Source organism: Tamandua tetradactyla, chromosome 9 (genome assembly GCF_023851605.1).
Source record: "Tamandua tetradactyla isolate mTamTet1 chromosome 9, mTamTet1.pri, whole genome shotgun sequence".
NCBI classification, from domain to species: Eukaryota; Metazoa; Chordata; class Mammalia; order Pilosa; family Myrmecophagidae; genus Tamandua; species Tamandua tetradactyla.
Window position 1 is genome coordinate 20,203,745 of NC_135335.1, and position 19,575 is coordinate 20,223,319.

At 43.6% G+C, this 19,575-nt stretch overlaps 2 protein-coding genes across 2 annotated transcripts in view; both read left to right on the plus strand.

Annotated features, from left to right (window-relative positions):
- PRG2 (proteoglycan 2, pro eosinophil major basic protein) overlaps positions 1-8,070 on the plus strand; it is a 32,418-nt gene extending 24,348 nt beyond the window's left edge. Inside the window, exons 2-7 of the mRNA XM_077115038.1 lie at positions 4,454-4,514; positions 5,149-5,218; positions 5,821-6,134; positions 6,441-6,572; positions 7,583-7,694; positions 7,910-8,070. Coding sequence (XP_076971153.1) covers positions 5,161-5,218; positions 5,821-6,134; positions 6,441-6,572; positions 7,583-7,694; positions 7,910-7,968 — 675 coding nt within the window. The 5' untranslated portion in view covers positions 4,454-4,514; positions 5,149-5,160 and the 3' untranslated portion in view covers positions 7,969-8,070. The remainder of the gene's footprint in view (positions 1-4,453; positions 4,515-5,148; positions 5,219-5,820; positions 6,135-6,440; positions 6,573-7,582; positions 7,695-7,909) is intronic.
- A 5,947-nt stretch (positions 8,071-14,017) lies between these two features.
- On the plus strand, positions 14,018-18,886 carry PRG3 (proteoglycan 3, pro eosinophil major basic protein 2). Its single transcript, XM_077115039.1, has 6 exons — positions 14,018-14,037; positions 14,402-14,535; positions 15,010-15,323; positions 16,019-16,150; positions 17,807-17,921; positions 18,708-18,886. The coding sequence occupies exons 2-6, from the start codon at positions 14,478-14,480 to the stop codon at positions 18,764-18,766; spliced, it is 678 nt and encodes a 225-aa protein (XP_076971154.1). The 5' UTR covers positions 14,018-14,037; positions 14,402-14,477; the 3' UTR covers positions 18,767-18,886.
- The last annotated feature ends 689 nt before the right edge of the window (positions 18,887-19,575 follow it).

A 19,575-nucleotide genomic window follows, 5' to 3' on the forward strand; every position in this document is an offset into this window, starting at 1 on the left:
CATTAGCCAACGCACTGAATTTATGTAGGAGATTTATATGAACATTTTTGACTCATTGCTTCAAATTCTGGTGCAATTTGGTTGGTGTTTTAATTTGGTTATTTGGCTGGGCCATGGCTACCTGAATCTTCATATGCTTTGTGATTTTCTTTGGCTTCTAGGCATTTGACTATCTTAATAGGATTATTTTGAAAGTTGATTTCCCCCTCAGTTGTCTAAGGTCTTGTATTTGCTTGAGTTTGCACTGAAGGTCTTCTTTTGCACAATTTGCACAGTAATTTCCTGCTAAACCAAAGCCCAGACCTCATGCAGGGGATGCAACTCTACTTGAGGATCTGTTTAAAGCTAGACACATGGGCAGTTTTTCAGACTGTACTCTCCATTTCTTCTCAGAAGATGGTGCTCTTGGGGGCCTCCTCTTCCCCTCAGACCTGCCTCTCCCTGACTGTGGCAGATGGCTAAGGTGGTTGGAGACCTGGTGCAATTTCAGTCAGTCTTGCTGATCCCAGTGTGTGCTGAATGCTGCTGACCCCAGGGCTGGGGGTGGGCAGTGTGCACCTCAGTGGTAATTCTGTTTATGGGCCCAGTGAGTCTGGTGACCCCCAGATTCCCACTTGGAATGACTATAGGGGTGCAGGGCACAGGGGTGCAAGGTACAGGGGTGCTGTATGGGGCAAGATGCAAGGAGTACAGGGGTGTGGCACAAGGGTGGAGTGCAGGGACACAGGACAGGGCATCAGGATTGTGCATGGGGCAGGACGTGGGGCACAGGGGTATGGGACAAAGTGGTGCCAGATGAGGCATGGTTTGCTGCCTTGTTCCCACCTCTTTGTCCATGCATTCCTGAAGGTTCTGGGCCTCTGTATGGAAAGGGGTGTGGTAGGCTCTGTGCACTACCTGGATGGTTTCTGTGCACAGGAAAAAGGAGTTTTCTGACTTTTGAGTTCCCCAAGGGATCTTCCAGCTGTGGTGCTGAGGGGGTTGATCTCCCAAGCTAGCTGTGGGGGCAGGCACTTTGGGCACTGCCTCTTATTGCCAATGGGGTCAGAACTGAGCACCTTACCCCATTCTCTCCTTCCCAAATCCCTCCACTTTTTCATCCAAGACTTCCCTATATAATGTAGGAGACCCTTTCAAGTCACTTACACCTTGGAACTGCTGACCTGGTCATTTTTGGTCACTTCCCTAGTTTTTCCATAGAGCATAAGTGAACTCAGCCTATCCTAGTCTGCCATTTCCCCAGAAACCCTATATATTTTTTAATAGTAGTCATTCTAACGGGTGTGAAGTGCCATCTCATTGTGATTTTGATTTACATTTCCTAATGGCTAATGATGTTGAATATCTTTTCATGTGCCTCTTGGCCATTTAACTATCTTATGAGGAGAAATGACTAAGTTATTTCCCATTTTTAAATTTAAATTTAAATTTTTATTATGGTAACATATACTAAACAAAACCATTTTTAAATTGGGTTGTTTGTCTTTTTGTTGTTGAATTGAAGGATTTAGTTATATATTCTGGATGTTAAACCCTTATTGGATGTGTGGTTTCCAAATATTTTCTCCCATTCTTTAGGTTGTCACTTTATTTTCATGTTAAAGTCCTTAGAGGCACAAAAGATTTTAATTTTGACGAGGTACCATTTACCTATTTTTTTTCCTTTATTGCTTGTGCATAGGGTGTAAAGTCTAAGAAACCATTGCCTAACACAGGGTCCTGGAGATATTTTCGTACATTTTCTTCTAAGATTTTTATAGTTCTGGGTCTTATATTTAAGTCTTTAACCCATTTTGAGTTGATTTTTATATATGGTGTGAGGTAGGGGTCCTCCTTCATTTTTTTTTCCAATTTCAAAGGTAAAAGTGTATGTTTTCTATATACAGACAATTAAAAATATTTTAAAATAAAATTAAAAAAAAATCCACACACATACAGTTTAACCATATTATACAATCAATTGTTCTTAACATCATCACCATGATCATTTTTAGAACATTTGCATTATCTCTCTTGAAGACCTCAAAAGTTTTGTTAAGAGCCAGTAGAGCAGACATTGGGACCCTTCATTTTAGGGTGGGCTTTGGCCAGTGAACAAAAGCTATTCTGAAGGTGAGACGTATATGTGCTTTGGGTTATCGGCCTGATATCATGGAAAAGTTTTCAAATTTAAATGATTTCTAATGTACTCTCATTTACTATTTGTTTGTTCCTTTCCTATAAAACTTTCATGTCTACATTTTTGTATTGCATTTTGATGGAAAATAAAATTGATTTCTCGCCTCAAAAATAAATAAATAAATAAAGACCTGTGATAAAGGTAATTGCACATGGCTCATTCTCAGATAGACCATGTCTTAAGTTGCAAAACAAGTCTCTATAATTTAAAAGAATATTGAAATCATACAATGTGTCTTCTCATATAACAATAGAATGAAGCTAGAAATCAATAACAGAGGAAGAAGTGGAAAAATCACAAACATGCAGAAATTAAACAATGTACTATTAAACAACCAATGGGTTAAAGAGAAATTAGGAAATATATTGAAGCAAAGTAAAATAAAAACCCAACATACCCAAACTTATGGGTTGCAACAAAGTCAGTGCTTAGAGGAAATGTTATAGCTCTAATTGCTTATGTTAAAAAAGAAGAAAGATTTCAAATCAGAGATTACTCAAAACTGGAAAAACTAGAAGAAAGGAGAGCAAACGAAACCTAGTGAGAGCAGGAGAAAGGAAATGACAAAGACAAGAATGGCCATAAGTGATGATAAACCAATAGAGAGAATCAATAAAGACAAAAGTTAGTTCTTTGAAAAGAGCAATAAGATTGACAAAACTTTAGATAGACTGGCAAAGAGAAACAGAGAGAGGACACAAATAAGTATAATCAGTAATGAGAAGTGCAGCATTATCATCAGCCCCACTGAAATGAAAAGGACAATATGAGATACTACGAACGACTGCCTACCAGCAAATTAGATAACCTAGATGAAAAGGACAAATTCCTAGAGACACGTGGACTTCCTACACTGACTCAAAAAGAAAAAGAACTCAACAATCCAATAACAAGCAGATTGAATCACTAATCAAAAACCTCCCAATAACAACAAAAAAAGCCCAGGACTAGATGACTTCACAGGAGAATTTTACCAAACATTCCAAGAATTAACACCAATCCTGTTCAGACTCTTCCAAAAAGTTAAAGAGAAGTCAACACTCCCTAATTCATTCTATGAGGCCAACGTCACCCTCATACCAGATAGATATATCAAAAGAAAAAATTACAGGCCATTTTCTCCTATGAACAGAGATGCAAAAATCCTCAACAAAGTACTTGTAAATTGAATCCAACAGCGCATTAAAAGAATACACACCATGATCAAGTGGTTTTTATCGCACCTTTGCAAAGGGTGGTTCAACACAAGAAAATAAATGAACGTAATATACCACATTAAGAAATCGGAAGGGGACAGACACATAATCATCTCGATTGATGCAGAAAAGGTATTTGACAAGAGCCATCATCCTTTCTTAATAAAAATGCTTCAAAACATAAGAATAGAAGGAAACTTCCTCAACAAGATTAAGGGTATATATGAAAAACTCAATGGTGAAAGACTGAAAGCTTTCTCTCTAAGATTTGAAACAAAGCAGGAATGCCCACTGTCATAGCTGTCATTCAACATTATACTGGAACTTCTAGCCAGAGCAATTAGGCAAGGGAAAGAAGTAAAAGGCATCCAACTTGGAAAGAAAAGCAAAACTTTCCCTATTTGCAGATGACATGATCCTATATAAAGAAAATGCTGAAAAATCCAAATGGTTTTCTTTGAAGCTCGCTTAAAAAAAAAAAACTTCACAATATAACACGCATGTCTCTTCAAGGTAATAGAGATTGGCCCAGTTCTTTTAATAGCCACTAGCCACATAAAATTCTGTAGAACAATTGGAACACATTTTATTCAATGCCCTACTGATGGACGCTCAGATTGTTTGCATGTATTTTGCTTCTACAAATAGTGAAGCAATAAATAACTGTGTAAAAGGAATCTTATTTATTGATGCTTTTATTTCCAAAGGATAGTCTCCAAAGAGTGAAATTGATCAAGGGATATGTGCATTTTTTATTTTAATCGATATTGACAGTTTTGTTCCCGAAATGTCTGTGGCAATTCACATTCTCACAAATAAAACAAGGTTGTTTTGTATATTTCGGAAGAACTCTCTAAGCGATTCTGATAGGCCACCCAGATTATGGGCCCACATGGCCCCCGGGGTTCCCAAAAGGGGTGTTGAGAGAGAACTGGCAGTGAATGAGGGATGGGCTCCCCAGGGAAGTGAAGAAATGGTTCTTATCAGCTCTCTTGTCTCCGTCAGCATTGGGCAAACCCTCCTTCCCCAGGGGACCTTCCTCCGTGGTCCCTATATAAAATGTCATTGTCTCTGTCAGATGCAGCAAGGGAGGATCTGAGCTTTGGGAACTCCTAAGGACCCAAGCAGACTTCTGGGAGGTGAGTGCTTTCCTTGCTGTGGTAGGGCTGGTTCTGGGTCAGTGTTCAGTCTTCTCAGATGTGCCCAGCCGAGGCTGACAGGTTCTGAATGACTGGCTTTCAGGTCATGTGGGTGTGAGTTGGGAGAGGATTTCAGAGGTAGGTGACAGCTCTTTCTGGCTGGGATAGCAGAGGGTGGAGGAAGTGAGGGATGTATGGCTTTTTAAAGTTTTGCACTCTGTAAATGCTGTGTGTCCCTAGGAAGACCAGCAATTATTGGTTCTCAAGCCTCTCTTGTTGCATGGACTCTGAGGGGCCAATTAAGTTCAGAAAATAAATGCAGCATTCCCTTCTTAACTTCCATGCCCCCAGGAAAACCACCGTGACTGCTCATCTTCTGCTTTATTCTATTCAGAAAGAGATCTCAGGGTCTTGGAGGGTCAGGCATTGGGCTCAGCATTAGCCTACTCATCCTGACTTCTGTTCTCACCTTCTTTTTCTCCACTGCACTCTGGAGGCTTTGTAATGGTGTGGCTGTGGTGTGTGTGTGTGTGTGTGTGTGTGTGTGTGTGTGTGTGTGTGTGAGAGAGAGAGAGAGAGAGAGAGAGAGAGAGAGAGAGAGAGAGAGAGAGACAAACTGTCTTCTCCATTGCAGAGTAAAGTCAAGATGAAGCTCACCCTACTTCTGGCGCTTCTATTTGGGGCAGCTTCCGCTCTTCATCTAAGTAAGTGTCTTTTGTCTTCAGTTGTTATCCCTCTGTTTTGCTCCTTTTCATAATAGATGGGGTCAGAGTCACATGCCTATATCCTTCCATGGCCATGTCTTATTTCAGGATCTCTGCACATTTAAAGGACCAGGGACACCGAAATTGGGAATGATGGGTCTCCTCAGGGCATTTGTTATGTCAGCAGTTTTGGTTCTACTATGACATTCCCAATTTTGTCCTTTCTATCAAGTGCTAATGATGGCCACAATAATAAGAATGGCTTTTACTTTGAGATGACACAATGTACTGTGCTGAGATTTTCTCTGCTTTATCTCCTCTAATCCCCATAGCATCCCTATGAGGTAAGAAGGTCTTGTATACCTACTTCACAAATGAAAAAAAAAAAAAAATAAAGCTAGTACACGATGGATCCAGTACTCAAACCCACAGCTGTCCACCAGGACCTCATGTGGGAAGTTGGATTCTTCCCAGGAAGACTTGGTTCCAGGTCCCTCCCTTACCACAATTTCCCACTTTGACACCTAGGGCAAGGTGGGAGCTGTCCATGGTTCTGGGAAGGAGTGGGAGAAGATGTGAAGCTTTGTGTTTTTCCCTGCTAGGGGCTGAAACTCCCAACTATAACAGCCCCTTGGAAAAGGAGACCCTGCCAGAGGATGAGGACGTGCCAGAACAGGAGGCAGAGGATGCCCCCACTCGGGAGTTAGCACTGCTGGAAGATGAGGAGGAGGACTCTGGTAACGAAGATGCCCTTGAGAAAGAAGAGGACGCGGAGTTGGGCTCAGTCCCGGGTGAGATGGACAAGGACTTTCAGTGCCCTCGGGCAGAGGACACAGTAAATCTGGTGGGCATCCCTGGATCCAGGGCCAATCAATACATCCTGGTGAGGCCCCAAAGGAGTTTCACTAATGCTCAGGTGAGTGTCCTGTGGCTGACAGAGCTGAGGTCTGGGGTCAGGAGAGGGGCCATATCTCCAGCCTCTGTATCCCTGATTATTTTCCATATGGAGAAATATGGACATCTGGGGGTGTCCGCAGTATTTGAAGCCTGAAGAGGCATTGGGGTCAGAAATGAGGACCATGTGGAAATGGAAGTTACATTTTGGTCTTTAGCCTTCAAGAGTTGTGGGGCTGAATTTTGGAGGCTTAGAGACCTGAGACTAAGGTGTCCTCAGTTCCCATTGGCTACCACTCCATTCTTCCTCTTTCATCCTGTCTTGCAGGCTGCTTGCCAGAAGTGCTTCCGGGGAAACCTCGTGTCCATTCACAGCACCAGGTTTAATGTCCTACTCCAAAGGTCAGTCAGACAGTTCAACTCTGCCCAAGTCTGGATTGGAGGCAGAGTTGTAGGCTCGGTAAGTGGGGTCACAGCTCTAGCATGAGGAGTAGCCTCTGGTCCCAGCTAGAGCTCAGCTTGCTATAGATTTGTCTATAGAGACTCTCTGCTAATGCTTCCCCTTCAATGACCCTCTGAAAAATTGGGGTGGGTATTGAAGGAGGGGACATTTGGGTGAAATACCTGAAGGACTGCCTGGCATTGGGAAGAGACAGGATTTAGAGTCAGGAGGTTTGGATTCAAATCCTCTATCTTAAGACTTAGGCCAGACTGTGGGCATGTTTCCTTGTCTTGCCAACCCCTTCCCTACCACTTAATAGGACCAGAGTGAATGGAATGCATATAGAATGTGGTGATGTTGTCCAGTAGCCATGTTTCCTAAAGATGATTGCATAATTATATAGATTTTGCAGTCTGACTGTGTGATTGTGAAAACCTTGTGTCTGATGCTACTTTTATCTATGGCACGGACAGAGGAATAAAAATGTGGATAAGAAATAAACAAATAATAAGGGGAAGAAAGGTTGAAATAAATTGAGCAGATTGAAATGCTAGTGGTCAAAGAAAGGGAGTGGTAAAGGGTAGGGCATGTATTTTTTTTTTAATTTGTTTTGCTGGAAAGATGCAGATGTTCAAAAAATGATTATGGTGATGGACACACAACTATGTGATGATATTGTGAGCCATTGATTGTAACCATGTTAAGAATGTTTGTATGCCAAGGATGTTTGTATGCATGTTTGTTGTTTATAATAAAAATATATTTTAAAAAAGTTTGCCTGTTCCAGGGATGAGCTGTGTCCTTCTGGGATGTCTGCAGATTTAAAAAAAAAAAAAAAAGAGTGTGGTGGTGTTGACCTCTGTGAACCAGTGTTGCATTGACCAGGACGGTGTCCATCACAGACCAGTGCTTTAGAGCAAATGGTCCAGCAGTTGCAGGATGACCTAGCAGGGACAGTTCCAGCTCTGCTTATCTGTCTTTCCTTTGCCCCATGCCCCAACCCAACTCTTTTCCTCCTGCCTCCTTAGGGTATATGCAGACACTTCAGCTGGATTGATGGCAGCTCCTGGAATTTTTCATTCTGGGCCTCTGGTCAGCCTTCGGTCCGCGGTGGCGACTGTGTGACCTTGTGTACGCGAGGTGAGAAAGGGCTGAGGTCAAAAAGGATGGGGCAGGTCTGGGAGGTGGAAGGTGCCCCATGGAGGAGGTGAGAGGGAGAACCAGAGCCTCTGAGGCGGCCTGGATCTTAAGACTCTATCTCCACTGAGGAAGGGGGTAGTGGAGGAAAGACCCTCCCGGGGCCTGAGTTGGAATAGAGAAGAGGCTGAAGGTCCCTTCTGGTTCTTTTTTCACAGGTGGCCACTGGCGCCGAGCTTCCTGCCAGAGGGCTCTTTCATTCATCTGTGCCTACTGAGCCAGTCCCAGTCAGGAAATCAGAGGCACTCCTTCCTGGGCAGCTGCGTCCTCTCCCCTGCCTGCTGCCCCTCTTTCCACCACCCAACAATAAAATTGTTTTCCTGAAACTCACTACTTTCTCTTGTGATCATTGATCTACTCTCCTTAGTCCCATCCCTGAACTTTGTGCCCTGTAATCCCAACCCTTCTCCACTCCACTGTGTCTCACAGAAGGGGTCGGAAGTTATCACTATAAAGAGGATGGAGGGTACAAGGGGATCTTCCTGAAGACAGAAGGATGGGTTCAGGTAGCTTTCTTTGTAGAACACCACTGTTCTAGTTTGCTAGCTGCTGGAATGCAATACACCAGAGACGGATTAGCTTTTAATAAAAGGGGATTTATTCGTTAGTTCTTCAGAGGAAAGGCAGCTAACTTTCCACTGAGGTTCTTTCTTATGTGGGAAGGCACAGGATGGTCTCTGCTGGCCTTCTCTCCAGGCCTCTGCGTTCCAACAACTTTCCCCAGGATGATATCTTTCTGCATCTCCAAAGGCCTGGGCTGAGCTGTGAGTGCTGAGATGAGGCATGCTGAGCTGCTTGGGCTGTGCTATGTTGCACTCTCTCATTTAAGCACCAGCCAATTAAGTCAAACATCATTCATTGCAGCAGGCACACCTCCTGGCCGACTGCAGATGTAAATCAGCAACAGATGAGGTTCACGTACCATTGGCTCATATCCACAGCAAAAGAACTAGGTGCCTTCACCTGGCCAAGTTGAAAACTGAATCTAACTACCACAACCACTTACTGGGCCCCCGCATAGAAAGTGCTGCCTGGACCCACCCATACTTCTCAGACCTTTCAAGGTGCTAGGTCAATTCCCAATTGCCTGGATCTGTATCTCCTTTTCTTCTCCCAGAACGTGGCTGGCCTCAAGTGCCAGGAAATTAACATGCCCCTTGGAATACTCTATGATTCACTCTTTGAGCTTAAGGTAGACTAATTCTAAAGCATGTATTGGACACCATTTCCCAGCGGGATTTACCTTCAGTTACCTGCTGAGGTAACTGGCTTTATAACATTTCTTTCCTTGGCTACCTTTCCTCCCCCATATCAATTCTCTGCTCCCCTACCAGTGTCCCCTGTACCTCCCAAATAATCTGCTTACACTCAAATCTTGGTCTCAAGGATCTCCTTTCTGGGGAAACCCAGTAGAGGACAACCTCCCTTGTGTCAGACGTTATATAAGACTTGGGCATATGTCCAGACACAGTTCTCTGACATTCAGGAACATGCAGTTGTTTATAATATAAGGACAACGATATCCTCAACTGAAAGGGGGAAGAGAGAAATGAGACGAAATAAAGTGTCAGTGGCCAAGAGATTTCAGAGTTGAGAGGTTACCTGGAGGTTATTCTTACGCATTATATAGATATCCCCCTTTTCAGATAATGTGTATTAGAGAGGCTAGAGGGAAGTGCCTGAAACTGTAGAGCTGTGTTCCAGTAGCCATGTTTCTTGAAGATGATTGTATAACGATATAGCTTTCACAATGTGACTGTGTGATTGTGAAAACCTTGTGCTTGATGCTCCTTTTATCTATGGTATGGACAGATGAGTAAAGCATATGGATTAAAAATAAATAAATAATGGGGAAACAAATGTTAAAATAAACGGAGTAGATTGAAATACTAGTGATCAATGAAAGGGAGTGGTAGGGGTATAGAAAAAAATAGGGGGAACAAAGGTTAAAATATATTGGGTAGATGGAAATACTAGTGGTCAATGAGGAGGAGTGGTCAGAGGTATGATACGTATGAGTTTTTTCTTTTTTCTTTTTCTGGAGTGAAGCAAATGTTCTAAGAAATGATCATGGTGATGAATATACAACTATGTGATGATATTGTGAGTCATTGATTACATACCAAGAATGGAATGTTCTTATGACAAGAATGTTTGTGTTTGTATGTTGCTATGTTTTGTCAACAAAAATATAAAAAAATAAAGTGGGTCTCCTGCAGACCACACACACACACACACACACACACACACATGAAATGGAACAGCAACATCTACTACTTGTCACAACTTATTAAGCATCCACAGATTTCCCCACTGCTGCCGCAAGCACTAACACAGATGATCTCCTATGACGGAGAGTTATTATCCCCATTTTACAGGACTAGGCTTTGAGAGGTTCTGACCTGTTAAAAGACTTACCCAAGGCTGAACCTCTGATTAAGACCAATGCTGGGGCTCGGCTCTATCTGTCCTGAATCAGATTCCTTTACACCACTGTGCTTCTACGACTGGAGGGTGGCAGCTCTCCTCTCTTGGACATGCTCTTATGGGGATGGAACACAGTGGGGTGGTAAGATGGGCTCCTTCACCTTTGAGTTCATTTGGGGCATGGAACAAGCTTGAGATCAGAAATGAGAAAGGAAGGAATTCCAAACCCATCTGCACTAGAGAGATGAGCAGAAAGAAAAAGGACCATGCCCAGAAGCTCTTTTCTTCCAGAACTCCTCAAGTTCACGGAATTTCTGATGCAACCAGGATCTTAGGGAGAGGCAAATCAAGCACTTTAATCTTTCTTTTTTAACTTTTTAAAATATAACATATATAGAAATCAAAGAAAGAAAAATAATACTTCTCAAAGCACTCTTCAACAGGTAGTTACAGGACAGATCTTAGAGTTTGTCATGGGCTACCATACCATCCTCTCAAATTTTTCCTTCTAGCTGCTCCAGAACATTGGAGGCTAGAAGGAATAAATATTTTTTTTTGTCATCACAATCGGCTTTTTTTTCCTTTTGTGAAAAATAATATATATATAAATACAAAAAAGCAATAAATTTCAAAGCACAGCACAACAATTCATTGTAGAGCAGATTTCAGAGAGTTTAGACATAGTCTAAATATGTAGATTAAAGATGCTAATCCTGATTTATAGGACTATTTTAAGAATTGAGTAAAATAATGGAGGTAAAAGCCTTAATGAATCACCGTGTCTGGTCCATGATGGATCTTCAAAAATGTTATCTCCAGTTTTATATCAGACAAGAATTATTGTGGTTATATAAAAGGCTGCTTGGAATCATTGCAATGGGTTTTGCTAAGGGGGTTGGTGCAAAGAAAACAGGCTCAACTGTGACAAAGAATAGGCTGCAAAAGATGGAGAGTGAGAGGAACCTTGGAAAGGCAGTTACGGGGTGGGTAAAGAGCTAGAAGTCCCAGGTTTGGGTACGCTTCTGACTTGCTGCACGATCTTGGGCAATTTATTTAAACTTTCTGAAATACTGTTTTCTCTTTTGCAAAATGGGATGGTTCAAAGGAGACACTGTGTATGAAGCTTACTGTGATATTGGACTATGTCCTAGCCACCCACTTAAGTGGTGTCCCTAAGTGGGGTCCCAGGATGGGGAGAATTATGAGGAGAGGGTATAGACCTCCACCTCCTCCCCATCTAGGGAGGTTTGAAGCTTGAGATTGGGAGATCATGTTTTTGGGCCCTGGGATTGGCCAATCCCCCCACAGTTAGGTAGATAAGCCGAAGCTCTGGTCTATTGGGCAGGGAGATAATGGCCAAGGCCGTTATTCTGCAATTTGGCCCAGAAGTGGCCTCTTAGATATTTCTCTATTTGTAGGCCCCTTGGTTGAGCAGAGGAGAGAAAGAAATCCAGGCTTTTTCATACTCTGGGCTACCTGAAGCTCTGAAGCGGTGGGCTGGAATGTGGGGTACAAATAAACACTCCCCAGCTAGGATGTCACCAAGTTGGGTTACCCATCCTGATTAGCCCACTAGCCTTTGGCAGAAGGTTTTGGAGTCCAAAAGACAGAAATCCAAGTTCTCCCCCTTCTTGTATGACCTTCACAAGTTGCTCTCCCTCTCTGAAGCTCATTTTTTTCTCAGCTATGAAGAAGGGATCACAATACATTCCTTGTGGGAAGGAGTTACAGGTGAGGTTTCAGGGATTTGATGTCCAGAGAAGAGCTCAGCCAGGCTGAGGTTTGTCCTTGCACTTCCCCACATCTCCCCTCTCATTGGTGTCCCATCAGCTCCCTGAAATTCTCTATTAACTTGGATTCTGACCAATGGGAGCACTGTTCCAGGGGTTAAGCAGTATTAGTCAGGCCAGGGAACTTTAAGGGACATTAATTTTTTTTTTTTGAAAATGAAATTTTCTTGAAAGACTTGTCTTTAATAAACAATATGCTAACAGTGTCAATTTTTTTTTACTTTACAAGGAAGAAGTTTCAGTTATTAAAGCTAACAGATTAACCCAACAAGTGATCAAAGTGATCAAATATATAAAACTAATGAAAGAAAACTGTGAAAGACAAATGAGATAAATAATTGTAAGGAGGAAATGTGAGATATAAAATAAAATAAAAATTCAATTTTAAGAGAAAAATGATACAGTAAATGATATAAACACGTGTTTGTTGTTTGATCATTAAAGAAAATGAAAAAATATAATGAACTTTCAAGTTCTTTCAGTTTGAGTCCTTAAACTTGGCCAGATTGCAACCATGATGGTTTATTAATTAAAGAAGAACAAAAATTGATAAAATTAAGGCAGGTATTTAACTATGGTATTCCAGTAAGTGACTTTATGACTTAGTTGGTGCTGGATGTTTTTTATTTTCATTTATTTATTTCTTTATTTATTAACATTTCTTTTTTATTGTGAAATACAACATATATACAAAAAAAGCAATAAATTTCCACGAAGTTTTTTTAAAACTTTTTTATTGTATAATATAACATATATACTAAGCAAAGAAAGTAAAAAGCAATACTTCTCAAAGCACTCTTCAGAAGTGGTTACAGGACAGATTCCAGAGTTTGTCATGGGCTACCATACCATCCTCTCAAAATTTTCCTTCTAGCTGCTCCAGAACATTGGAGGCTAGAAGGAATAAATGTTTTTTTGTCATCACAATCGACATTTTTTTCCTTTTGTGAAAAATAATGTACATATGTACAAAAAAGCAATAAATTACAAAGCACAGCACAGCAATTCCTTGTAGAGCAGATTTCAGAGTTTGGTATGGGTTATAATTCCACAACTTTAAGTTTTTACTTTTAAAACTTAAACTGCTCTAAGATACTGGAGACTAAAAGAAATATCAATTTCATGATTCAATCATATTCATTTGTTAAAAGGTACCTTCTCTGTATACTTCCACTACCACCTTTGATCTTTCTATCCCTGTCTCTAAGGTATTTGGGCTATGGCCATTCTCACTTTCTATGTTGGAAGGGGTTGTTGATAATATGGGATAGGGAGATAGAACCAGTTGATGTTCTGGAGAGGCTGGGTCCTCTAGGTTTCAGGACTTATCTGGTCCAGGGACCCAAAGAGGTTGTAGGTTTCTGGAAAGTTACCCTACTGCATGGAACCTTTGTAGAATCTTATATAGAGCTGTAGGTGTTCTTTAGGATTGGCAGGAATAGTTTAGGTTGGGGTTTGGCAAGCTATATTAGACAGCAATGTCTAACTGAAACTTGCATAAGAGTGACCGCCAGAGTAGCCTCTCGGGTCTATTTGATCTCTCTCAGCCACTGATACTTTATTAGTTGCACTTCTTTTACCCCCTTTGGTCAGGATGGCATTGCTGGTCTCTTGGTGCCAGGGCCAGACTCATCTCTTGGAGTCATCTCCCATGCCACCAGGGGGATTTTCACCTCTGAATGTCATGTCCCATGTAAGGGGGAGGGCAATGATTTCACTTGCAGCATTGGGCTTAGAGAGAGAGAGAGAGAGGCCACATCTGAGCAAAAAAAGAGTAAGGGACACTATAAATAATGATGCCTGGGCAACAGGCAAAACCTCTGGGGCCTCCTTGAGCAAAGTAGGATGAATATGGGCAGCCGTCTATAGCAGTCAGCCCCACAAACCCTTGCATTGCCAGCAGAGAGCAGGGTCCAGGATTACAGAGCAAGCTTCTGGTTATCAGCTCTACTGCCCTTACCCCAGCCTGGGGCAATCCTCCTCTCCTTATCCAACTTCCCCAAAAGCCCAATATAAGGACACGCAGCAGCCAGAGGTCCTGAGAGTGGAGGTCTCTGACTCTCAGAGAGGTGAGTGCTCCCTGGCTGCCCAGGGAGGAGGGATCCAAGGCTTGGGAGGAAAGAGAACCCTTTACAGCAAATACCCAGGAGGTATTGACCCTGACCCCGAGTAGATCTGTTCCTGTAGGGTCAGAGGTCTGGACTAAGTGCGGTCCTGGGAAGCAGCAATAGAGCTGTTAGGGAAAGGGGACTTTTGTATCTGAACTGCCTTCCCTCCACGTCCTTTTCTTGATTGTCCAGCCCAGGGTCTGTTCATTGGAGGAGGAGGAAGAGGTGGAGAAGGAAGAGGAGGAGAGGAGGAATCTCTCTGATTTGTATTTTAAACAATCAGTTAATTAAAATAAACATTGATTGCATTTTTTCCATGTGCCAGGAACTGTGCTATAGCCAGGGACACGCCCCAAGGAGGGAAGGTGGAACGGTGTGTCCTGCCATAAGACTGAGTGGACATGAAACACACCTTGATCCTGCCGCTTCTGCTGGTGACTGTTTCTGCTCTTCATCTGAGTAAGCCCCCTTTTATTCTTCTAGTCCATCTTTCTCTCTCCTCCTCTTTCTTGCACCTTTTGCTCTCATGGGGCCAGGGTGAGAGCCTCCCCTCCTCAACTGACCCAACTTATATCTGGTAAGCTTTCTCCTGTGCTCAGAACTATTATCTGAACTTCCTCTCGGGGCCCTTCCACAAGGAACAGACACCCTATCTCTTAAGGCTGGTCATTTCACCAGGCTTCTCCAAGGTGCTTCCCCTCACGCCCCGAAACACACACCTGTGGTGTCAATCAGAAGTCAGATTCTCATTTATTTGTGGGTGTGACCTGAGAGATGTCTCCTCACCCAATAATGACGAGAGTGCTTCCAGTCTTGTCTCCAGGTGGCGCCCCTAGGAAGACCCTCCCCCACCACAGTGGAGCGGTAGGTCCCTGTCCATGGTTCTGGAGAAAGGACGAGCCCGATTGGGTGACCAGTAACCTCTTTTCTCAGAGAACAATGCCTCCCAAATGGAGAGCCTAGAGACAGAGACAGCCCTGAGCCTGGATCTGGAAGGTTTAGGGCAGCAGGAGGGGGAGTTGGCCCTGTCCGAGAAGGAGATTCTGTCAGAGGCAGAGGACATTGAAGCTTCGGGGTATGAAGATGGCTTTGAGGATGAGGAGGACGTGAAGTCAGACCTAACTGCTTTAGAAGAGGACTTGCAGTGTCCCAGAGAAGAGGACACAGTTAAACTTCTGGGCAGCCCTGCATGCAAGACCTGCCACTATCTGTTGGTACGAACCCCCAAGAGGTTTAAATGTGCACAGGTAAGTAATAGTAAGATTAAAGATAGAGGGGCTGGGAGAGGAGAGAAGAGATTCATCCTTATGATCCACGTTTATTCAGATCAGTGGCTCTCAAAGTCTAGTCTCCATCTAGAATCATTTGGTGGTCTTGTGAAAACAGAGGTGTCTGGGATCCACTCCCACAATTTCTGATTCAGCCAGCCTGGGATAGGGCCTGAGAAGTTGCCTTTATGATTAATTGTTGACAATATTGTGGTACCAGGACAACACTCTGAGAGTCACTGATTTAAACAACAGATTTTGTTGATACTTATATACCTTTGTTAAGTACTGGTTTCTTTCACTGTTTTACTTGAGCTTTGTCTCAGGGCCTTAGAATCTTGTAAATGGGAGGTAGATAGCACCAACCTCTTAGAACTGTGATGCAGATTAAATGAGATAATGCATGGGAAGCATTTGGAATAGTCCTGAGCCAGAGAAAACTCTCAATAAGGGGTGGCTTTAATTGCTATGAGTATTATTATTATTTCCTATAGGGAAGGTCCTGACAACAGATAAAGGAGCAGGAGATGGGATTGGGGTGGACCAGTGTAGGTCCCTGATTTTTGACCTGAATAGACATGTGGGGCTGTCTCCTGGAGACTCAGGGATTTGAGCAAAATGAGAGTGAATTCTCTACCCCACCCCTTCTCCTAATCTCCTTCCTCTTCCTGAAGGCTACCTGCAGGAGGTGCTACAGGGGCAACCTTGTCTCCATTCACAGCTACCGCTTTAATAAACGAATTCTATGTTCAGTCAGAGGACTCAACCAAAATCGAGTCTGGATCGGAGGCAAACGCAGGGGCTGGGTAAGTCTGGGGCCAACTCCCGGAAGGTGTGCTTTCTGACTACCTTAAAGGAACACCTACTGGTGCTGAGACCCAGCCCAGCAGCTGAGGTATCCCCAGAGAGATAAGCTGCTGGAGCGGGCTTGTACTGTCCTGGAAAATCTGGAGGTGTGCATCTGTTCCCAGTTCCCTGTCTAGTGACTTCCTGCTCGCAGCTTGAGATCAGCCACGGTGGGGTATTTACACCAAGAAAATTGGCAATTGCCACACATCAGAGTTCTCCCTTGTCTGTCCGACTCTGCCTTCCCATCTCCTTCCAGAGCTGGTTGTTAGACATTTAGCGGCATACCACTGGAGTCAGGAGACAGGTTCCAGGCCCAGTTTGCTCACTTACCAACTGAATGAATATCTTGGAGCCTCAGTTTCTGCATTGCTAAATGGAAACCTTCTTTTGTCTAGATGGTTCTGGGAAGATGACTGAACAAATGCTCTTTATCTTTCTTACTCAAAGTGTGGTCCTGGGCAGTATCAGTAGTTTTCTGGAAATGCAGAATCTTGGGACCCATGCCAAGATTCTGAATCAAAATCTGCATTAAAAATATTTTTATTGACAAAACAACATTCAAACATAGACATTCTTAACATACAAATATTCCATACATGGTGTACAATCAGTGGTTCACAATATCATCACATAGTAGTATATTCATCACCATGATCATTTTTTTAGAACTTTTGCATCACTCCAGAAAAAGAGAAAGAAAAAAGAAAAACTCATACATACCATACCCCTTACCCCTCCCTCTCACTGACCACTAGTATTTCCATCTACCCAATATATTTTAACCTTTGTTCCCCCTATTATTTGCTGTTTTTTATTCATATTTTTTACCCATCTGTCCATGCCATAGATAAAGGGAACATCAGACACAAGGTTTTCACAATCACACAGGCACATTGTAAACGTTATATCTTTATACAATCATGTTCAAGAAACAAGGCTACTGAAGAAAAGCTCTACAGTTTCAGGTACTTCCCTTTAGACATTCAAATAAAACATAACCTGAAAAGGGATAGCTATAAAATGTGCAAGAATAACCTCCAGGATAACCTCTTGACTCTGTTTGAAGTCTGTCAGCCACTGACACTTTATTTTGTCTCATTTCTCTCTTCCCCCTTTCAGTTGAGGTTTTCTCAATCCCTTGATGCTGAGTCCCAGCTCCTTCTAGGATTTCTGTCCCACGTTGCCAAGGAGGTCCACACCCCTGGGAGTCATGTCCCACGTAGAGAGCAGGAGGGCAGTTAGTTCGCTTGCCATGTTGGCTGAGAGAGAGAGAGAGGCCTCATCTGAGCAACAAAAGAGGTTCTCTGAGGGTGTTTCATAGGTCCAACTTTAAATAGGCTTAGCCTATCTTTTGTGGGGATAAATTTCATAGGAACAAACCCCAAATCTGCACTTTAATAAGATCCCAAGGAGATTCGTATGTACCGTAAAGTTTGAGAAGCTTGTTCTGTGTGAAGTCTCTAGACATTGGTTCCTCTTTTATTTTCATAGTCTGAAAAACCTCAGGGTTTCTAAGACATCCACCCCTGGCAGGGCAAATAGGAAGGAGAGCCAGCAGTGGGCTGTCCGCCTTCCTGGACTCTGCCTTCTGATCCAGCCTATCATTTCTCTAGTTCCTGTGGTGGAAGAAGTTTCGCTGGCTGGATGGGAGCTGTTGGAATTTTCAAAACTGGGCCCCTGGCCACCCTAAGCATGGGCATGGTTCCTGCGTGAACCTAAGCACCAGAGGTGAGGGGGGCCAGGCCCCAGGGTAAGGTGAAGGGGTGTCCAGTGGACTTTTACGTACTGCCCCTCTGAGTTGCCTGAGCAGACGTCTCCTCACAGGCAGGAGAAGCAAACTCCTGCCTGTGAGGAGGGCTGAGTTATAGGAAGCCCTCAAAGCAAAACCAAGGGGTGGGGGTGCTCTGTAGAGGGCAGACATGGGCTCTCCATTCTCACGGGCAAAGCTGGGCGTGGGGAATCCTTTACATCTTTTGGTATGAGGATGACCAATGGGAGCGACTGATGTGACAGATAATAGCAGCAGATGCAGAGATGAGATGTGGACCGGAGATAAAGACGTGAAAATGAGGGATGGCTGAGGGATAAGATGCCAGCTTGAGTGACAGATGTGAGCCACAGCAAGGGTGTCAGTCTGAGACCACGTGAGCTGGAGAATTAAGGCCGTGGCTCACATCCCAGTTCTACCACTTGCTGGCCGAGATATAAGCGAGTTATTTACCTCCTTTAAGCCTCAGTTTCTTCATCTATGAAATAGAGGCAATGACAGTGCCTACCTCTTGGAGTTATTGTGAGGATTAAATACGATAATCCATGTAGGGCATTTAGCACTCTGCATAGCTCATGGCAAGCACTCAATAACTGTTGGCCAGGAAGGGTATGTGGGAAACATATGGGTGGCAGATATTGATGATGGCAAGTGAAGGAGACATATGAGGTGCCAGAGAAGGCAGGGAGAAGGTCACAGGCCAGATGCAGATGGCCACCTGACATCACTGTGCTCTCTGCTGCTAGGGGGTCGTTGGAGACGAGCTCGATGCAACAGGCGTCTGCCCTTCATCTGCTCCTACTAAACCAGTGGCCCTGGGACCCTTCCTTGGAGCCCCCTGCTTTCACGTGTTTCTGCTGTCCCTATCCCAGCCTGAGCCCTGGGATCAGCCTCCAGCCTCTTTCAGCAATAAATCTAGACTTCCGGTAGCACTTCTTGACTCTTGTGTCTTCATCGCTCACCTTGGGGGACTCCCCAGGTTGTGGAAACCCTGGGTGTGCTCACTCCTGTGTGGTGGGGCACTGAGGAAAGTGAAAAGCAGTACAGCAGGGTGGCTTGGAGGGGACGAGATGGGGGTGTCACGCTGATTAGCCACCGGACCATGGAGGCCATCCCAGGGACTGGGTGGTGGTCTCCCAAAGCCTTCGCAGACCTGGCCTGGAGGGTCCCACCCCCTCCACCCCAGGCTCTGGAGGGTGATGTCGTTTGGTGGAGGGGTGGGATAAGGCAGAGGGAAGGGAATTGGTCCTTCTGCTTTGCTTGGATTCAGCATGGCAGGCGGGGGTGGGATGGCTTTCCAGAATGGAGGCGCTGGGGTGGAGTGATCAGATCTCATCTGGGGAACACCGCGTGGAAAGGAGCTCTTAAGCCTGCCTGCTCCTCCAGCCTTTTGCCTGTTTTGGCCTCCAATCTTTTCTTTTCTTTTTTGTCTTTCTGCTTTTAAAATTGTTTTTTAATTGACAAACCAAAACAACATACAAACATTCTTCACATACACTCCATACACGGTGTACAATCGTTGGCTCGCAACATCATCACATAGTTGTGTATTCATCACCATGACCATTTCTTAGAACATTTGCATCACTCCAGAAAAAGAAAGAAAAAGAAAAA